The 7,500-nt window shown below is 44.4% G+C and overlaps 2 protein-coding genes across 2 annotated transcripts in view; one reads left to right on the top strand and one right to left on the bottom strand.

Moving 5' to 3' along the window:
* The window catches only part of LOC113634025 (4-hydroxyphenylpyruvate dioxygenase-like), a 14,956-nt gene extending 9,675 nt beyond the window's left edge, over nt 1-5,281 (top strand). Inside the window, 6 exon segments of the mRNA XM_027132697.2 lie at nt 1,481-2,023; nt 2,026-2,122; nt 2,420-2,586; nt 2,706-2,857; nt 2,941-3,062; nt 4,634-5,281. Of these exon segments, the coding sequence (XP_026988498.2) occupies nt 1,481-2,023; nt 2,026-2,122; nt 2,420-2,586; nt 2,706-2,857; nt 2,941-3,062; nt 4,634-4,841 (1,289 nt within the window). The 3' untranslated portion in view covers nt 4,842-5,281.
* The window catches only part of zranb1a (zinc finger, RAN-binding domain containing 1a), a 32,452-nt gene that overhangs the window by 13,925 nt on the left and 11,027 nt on the right, over nt 1-7,500 (bottom strand). The window lies entirely within an intron of this gene.

Here is a 7,500-nt window from a genome sequence, read left to right as displayed (position 1 = left end):
CTAATCACACAGAGTTTAGTCTGAAGGTCTAATCACACAGAGTTTAGTCTGAAGGTCTAATCACACAGAGTTTAGTCTGAAGGTCTAATCACACAGAGTTTAGTCTGAAGGTCTAATCACACCGAGTTTAGTCTGAAGGTCTAATCACCACACACAGTTTAGTCTGAATGTCTCCTTAATCACACAGAGTTTAGTCTGAATGTCTCCTTAATCACACAGAGTTTAGTCTGAATGTCTCCTTAATCACACAGAGTTTAGTCTGAAGGTCTAATCACACAGAGTTTAGTCTGAAGGTCTCCTTAATCACACAGAGTTTAGTCTGAAGGTCTAATCACACAGAGTTTAGTCTGAAGGTCTAATCACACAGAGTTTAGTCTGAAGGTCTAATCACACAGAGTTTAGTCTGAAGGTCTAATCACACAGAGTTTAGTCTGAAGGTCTCCTTAATCACACAGAGTTTAGTCTGAAGGTCTAATCACACAGAGTTTAGTCTGAAGGTCTCCTTAATCACACACAGTTTAGTCTGAAGGTCTAATCACACAGAGTTTAGTCTGAATGTCTCCTTAATCACACAGAGTTTAGTCTGAATGTCTCCTTAATCACACAGAGTTTAGTCTGAAGGTCTAATCACCACACACAGTTTAGTCTGAAGGTCTAATCACACAGAGTTTAGTCTGAAGGTCTAATCACACAGAGTTTAGTCTGAAGGTCTAATCACACAGAGTTTAGTCTGAAGGTCTAATCACACAGAGTTTAGTCTGAAGGTCTAATCACACAGAGTTTAGTCTGAAGGTCTAATCACACAGAGTTTAGTCTGAAGGTCTAATCACACAGAGTTTAGTCTGAAGGTCTAATCACACAGAGTTTAGTCTGAAGGTCTAATCACACAGAGTTTAGTCTGAAGGTCTAATCACACAGAGTTTAGTCTGAAGGTCTAATCACTCAGAGTTTAGTCTGAATGTCTCCCGAGTCGTTAATAAAGTGTTAATGAGACGTTACTACACTAATATAACACCTGACGTTGTTTACAGTGTTAACATGAAGGTGAACGTTTACACACAAACACACACAGGTCTTCCTCACCTTCCTCCTCTTCCTCTTGTCTCTCTCTGGGACACGGAGAACCAAAACAAACCGCTTTACATCTTTATCTGTTCTCTCAGAAACTCTCTCACACACACACACACGTCCTGTGTCAGGACTAAACCCGCCCCAAACGGCCGCCTGTCGCGTCTAAACCCGAGATATTCGGTGTGAATTTGTTTTAATGGCGGCGACAGAATAGAGGAAGCTAAATAAACCTTCAGCAGCAGGAGGAGGGGGCGGGGCTTCGGCAGTCACGTGACCAAACACACCGGATATCAACAGCTATAAATAAATATAAATCTGTTTATACACTGAAAACAGGAAGGTGCGAATCGACACATTCAGTGAAAATAAATAAATAAATCCGTATGTTTATTTGTTTGTTCGTTCACAGGTTGTTTACGTCAGATGAAGACACGCCCACTCTGTGTGACGTCACCAAACATGGCTGCCTACTTGAGCCGGCTGCACCATATTTCGTTGCACGTCTCTAACGTGGACAAACTGGCCCAGGACCTCGTGTCTAAGTTCCAGTTCAGGGTGTTTGCTGCCAGACTGGCGGCCGGAGCTCGGCAGCTCGCCTTCCGTAAAGGCGGCGCGGTGTTTGTGGTGAATGAGAGAGCGGCACGTGTCACTGACGTGCTGTACGACGTGCACCCGCACTACGCCGTGGACACCGCGTGTAACGTGTGTTTTGAGGTCGAGGACGTAGAGAGGACGTCGGAGTCGCTGCGGTCAAGAGGCTGCGACCTGCTCGTGCCGCCGACGCGCGTCGGGGACGACGGTGGTCACGTGACCTACTCGGTCGTGAAGTCCATCGTGGGTAACGTGTGTCACACGCTCGTGGACACGAGTCGCTACCAAGGCACCTTTCTGCCCGGATTCTGTCAGGTCGGCACCGGGGAGGACGAGGAGGACACGCGGTGTCACGTGACGCATTTGATCACGTGACCTACGCGTGCACGAGACGCAGCACGACTGAGGTGATGCGCTGGTACGAGAAGAACTTCGGGTTCCAGAGGTTCTTCATCTCCAGGTGAGATCCTGTGGTCACACGTGGCTCCCTGCCTTTCCCTACATACCTCCTAAATAGGGCCCCTAACTAGGATTCTAACTGGGGCTCCTAACTAGGGCCCCTAACTGGGACTCCTAACTATGGCTCCCACATAATGCTCCTAATGACCTAAATCTGGTTCTTACATGTGTACAGTGCAGATGCTGATTCCTTCACACACCAAAAGGAATATAGTCTTATATAAGAGAATTAGCTTTCAGTGTTTCCTCACTCGTGAACGTCACTGATACATGTCCTGTTTTCGTTTCCCCCGAGCAGCAACGAGGACGCAGAGGAAGGCTACGTGTTGGATCAGGACGGAATCGGTCTGCGCTTGACCGCTATGGAGTACTGGAAGTGCAGCGAGGCGGAAATCAAGTTCCCTTTTAAAGACAGAAAAGAGCCGGACTGCAAGTTCGTCATCGCCGAATCTCTGCCCGAGCAGAGTACTGTTTCTGTTCTGGTTTATCTGGGGTGGGGTCTCAGACATTTCTGCACATCCGCATGTAATAACATATTTATGCATTTATTTCATTTATCTTTGTGTGCGTGTTGTGCAACTCAGGTCGGAATCAGGTGGACACGTTTCTGGAGCAGCACGGAGGTCCAGGTATCCAGCACATCGGCCTGTTCACGCAGGACATCGTGTCCACGGCACACACCATGGCCAACGCCTCTGTTCAGTTCTTCTCTCCTCCTGCAGCCTACTACAGCGAGGTTCTCCAGGCGCTCCACTTCAGATAAAGCGCTATTACTGACCACACCACTGTATCTGATACACCGTGATTCTTCTCCATCAGGTGGGGAAGCAGCAGGAGATCGAGGAGGCAGGGCATGATCCTAAAGCTCTGATGCAGCACGGCATCCTGTTGGATACAGACCTGCAGGGGAACGACGAGGATCCGAGCGCATGCAGTAAACGGTACGGACAGCAGTGCGTCTCACACAAGCAAACAATATTCTATATGCACTATGTAGGCTTACTTTGCACTATGTAGGCTCACTGTGCACTATGTAGGCTCACTATGTAGGCTCACTATGCACTATGTAGGCTCACTATGCACTATGTAGGCTCACTATGCACTATGTAGGCTCACTATGCACTATGTAGGCTCACTATGCACTATGTAGGCTCACTATGCACTATGTAGGCTCACTATGCACTATGTATGCTCACTATGCACTATGTAGGCTCACTATGCACTATGTAGGCTCACTATGCACTATGTAGGCTCACTATGCACTATGTAGGCTCACTATGCACTATGTATGCACACTATGTAGGCTCACTATGCACTATGTATGCGCACTGTGAAGGCTCACTATGCACTATGTAGGCTCACTATGCAATTTTAATGCAAAAGTCTAATCGTCTTATTGTGTGGCAGCAGCACAAGGCATAAGGTACAGGATACATGTCAAGATCTTCACTTAATGTTCTCATCAGACAGTGTGATTTTGTTAATAGAGAATGAAAACAAACACCAAACATATAAATCCACGCCTACACAAATAATACAATCTACAATGTAATTAAATTATATCTTTACAATAAAACTTGGCGACTCTCCAGGTTCGGTGTGAAAAGTATCTTTAAAGGTGGGGTCGTCGTTGTTTGAAAGCCAATGTTGACATATAAAATCACCAAAACAAACACGCCCCTAACCCAAACGGGTCCCACCCCTGTATCGATAGCTCCGCCCACACATACATACGTAACCCAGGCGACTAACGGAAAGAAACGTCTTTATCATAGCTGAAGGGAAGAACAATACGATTGTAGATAAGCAAACAAGCAAAAATGCCACACAAGCATAATGATGTAAAGGACAAAGGCATATATTAGTTCTGTGTAACAAAGCAAAACCAACGTTACTCATCTGTCGAGAAGGAAAAAAGCGCCTCGGCGTCTTAAGTAAAGTCTGTTGTTTGAGAAACGCTTCAGAAAACTGCATTGGGCCGCCAAACAAAACAAATGTGTAGCCAATGAGCAGAAAGGGGCGGGTCTTGTCAATCTGGGCGGAGAGAGTGTTCAGTGCGCATGTGTGACATTAGCAGAAAGCGGTTTTAACATCGACATGGAGGATAAAAACAAAGAGAGAAAGAGAAGAAAGACTTACGATAAGGACAAGAAGTAGGACGTGTTAATATAGGATCAGCTTTCCAGCGCTGGAGAGAACTGAAGGAGCAGGAAGTTGGCCACATATTCACAGGTTGGAGTTTCCCGAGTCAATAACTCCTGAGCTAAACGCTGTTACTACACAAATAACACCTCTTTTCTATCGTAGTAATGTAGAGAGGCAGCTACAACCGCGTTTTGTGTAGTAACAGCATTTAGCTCAGGAGTTTTAAGCACTTCACACTGCTTCACCTGCACCAATCAGAGCGCTGTATGTGAACGATGTGCATTTGGAGCTCCGTGATCGGTCGTGTGCATATAAATATGAGAACGAGGACAGAGCTTTGTTATAAGAACGACTTCTTCTCCACCAGGTACCTGCTGCAGGTGTTCACCAAGCCCATCTTCTCCGAGGACACGCTCTTCCTGGAGCTGATAGAGCGGCGTGGAGCCACTGGGTTCGGAGAGGGGAACATCCGAGCTTTATGGAGATCCGTTCAGTCTTACATGGAGAAGAACGAGGACAATCAGGCGGACTTAATAGCACAGACTACGAAAAGCAAGCAAACCGGACAGCACTGATGTCTGACCACAGCGTGAACATGTTAGATTAATGAAATCTATTTATTTATGCTCTTTACAACGCTGGCACTTCACACTCCTGTAAAAATATCTTTAACATCTGTGATGTTAAGCTCAGTTTAAACAATTCTCAGACTGAAATGTATTTAATTACATGAAAAGGTGCTTCAACACCGGTGTGTGTGTGTGTGTGTGTGTGTGTGTGTGTGTGTGTGCGCTTAGTAAATGGTGGAATAATGTCACCTATCAGGTAAAACAAACAGGAGGTCTAACGCTGTATTACAATCTAATCTAGAAAATTAGTGGATGGAAGTTTCACTAAATTCTGGATTGTGATTGGGCAGAAGGTGTTGATTAGTTTTCTATAACTGCACTCTGTGAAGAAAAGAATTCCACTGTGCTATAATGTATATGTGGTGATAATAAAGGATTCTATTCTATTATTGTATAACATCAGCTCTACATTATTGCTTTTATATTAGCAGCTCATCGTGCCACATAAACGAATGAATTAGTTCTTTTGGGCATGAAAACCTTGGCACATTATTATATAATATAATACAGATACATAGGGGGCACGGTGGCTTAGTGGTTAACACGTTCACCTCACTTCACTCCAGGGTGTATCCTGCCTCGATGCCCGATGACGCCTGAGATAGGCACAGGCTCCCCGTGACCCGAGAAGTTCAGATGAGCGGTAGAGAATGAATGAGTGAATGAATGAATATAGATACATAGACAAAATACATTTTCCAGCAGGTTCTTTTTGAGTGTCTGAATCAACGAGTCAATCCTTTTGACTCCTTAATGATCCGTTCACCGTATCCGATCCAAAACCATTGTATTGTATAGTTTGACCACTTGTTCTTTCTCTGATCATCTATGATGTATAAATCTTACTGTACCATATAATGAGTAAAATATCAGTGCAATAATAATTCAACTGATTTACATTTATTTAAGTATGAAAATCGAGCAGACGGATCCTTTTGTAGGACCAAAAATAGTCTCGTACACGTGAGTCGGCTCTCGGCGGTCATTTAAAACTCGTTCGCTAGATGACTCTTTTCTTGTCCTGACCTGATCGTTTCCCTTCTCGTTCTCCACCTCTTCTATCTTTCCACTAGATGGAGGTGTAGAACCTCACGGCTGCCCGAGTCTTCGTTTCCTGAGCAGAAACCTTCCAAAGAATCTCTTAACCCTGTATCCACACTGTGTGACACACAACAGCTACATGATACCGATTGCATGGAAATTTAACTTAAATTTAATATCAAATTTAACACTGTGTTCAGACTGTAGATAAATAAAACAACATTGCGTGTGCTAAGTGCTACATTTATATCGTTCAGTTTGGAGAAAGTACAAAAACGTGTCTTCTAACATCATCACGGAGGAATTTACGTTTCTTTGGGTTTTCTCGGTAATGAAGAGAAAGAATAAAGGGAAGCTGGTTATAGAACGAGCGTTTATAGCTGCTATAATGCCAACGAGAAAAGTAAATATAAATAAATAAATAAATAAGAGCTCTGCGGACGTCAATCTAAACATTGATAATCCTGATGATTCTGTGTCATTTTTACTGACGGTTCACCTTTACACTGTCTCTCAAATGACATTAAGGTTGCTTTCACCCTATAGTTCATTCGTTCCGGACCAAAAGCAAAAAATGACCCATTGTAGCTTTTATCAGTTTTGGTTCCTTTTCAACACCACACCGATCGTTCTGTTCCGCACCAGTTGAAACGAACCAAAATGCAGTCATGTGATAACATCCACATCACTCATTGGCCACATGTCTTCGACCGAGAAGTTCAGATAAGCGATAGAAGATGGTCAGAATAAACGTGCGGGAAATTTCAACGAAACTCCGGAAGTAAACAAAAAGAGGAAAATACAGCATACAGTACACCATGGAGAGACGACCGTGTGCTGCGATTATGTTCATGGTTGTAATCTACTACATCGCTCATATACGGCACTCTATGCAAAGTCTTCATTTTCAGAATGAAGCGCGGATGTGGCTCGAAAATATCATTTCAATGCACTGCAAACGGCGAAGACGCATCACGAGACACTTCAGGAGGCGGCGAGCATTACTTTTGTGAAACTGTGACATGCTCATCTTCTGAAAATATTGGCAACGACCCACGACCCAGCTGGTTTAGTCCAAAATGCGCAATACTTTTTGCAGTTAGGTCTATTCGATCTCGGACCGTGTTCTCACCACAAACGAACCGTACCAGAGTTCATTTGAAAGCGTACCGAGACCACCTCTTCAAGGAGGTCTCGGTACGCTCGTTTGGTCCGCTTTTGGTGCGCACCAGAGTTCGATCGCTGCGTTCTCACCTGCCCAAACGAACCGCACCGAACGAGCGATCGAACTCTGGTACGATTCGACCGAACTAAACAAGGCAGGTGTGAAAGCACCCTAAGGGACCTGAACCAAAGCTCTGAAACTGAAAAATTTGCCATTTTTTAGGCATTTTGTTTTTCTGTAAATTTCCGGTTGATTATTCGCACATTTTCTGCCCCACCCCTGTACGCTTGGTCAATAAAGTAATTCCACCATCTTTAATGCACCTCCATATTCCTTGATTCTCAGAAGCAGCCCATCGTCTGTTGCTCGACTTTAAAAACTCTTCAAAATCCTGTTAAA

Source organism: Tachysurus fulvidraco, chromosome 8 (assembly GCF_022655615.1).
Source record: "Tachysurus fulvidraco isolate hzauxx_2018 chromosome 8, HZAU_PFXX_2.0, whole genome shotgun sequence".
NCBI classification, from domain to species: Eukaryota; Metazoa; Chordata; class Actinopteri; order Siluriformes; family Bagridae; genus Tachysurus; species Tachysurus fulvidraco.
The sequence above is the reverse complement of the archived record's forward strand: the minus strand, read 5'-3'. Positions and strand labels throughout refer to the sequence as shown.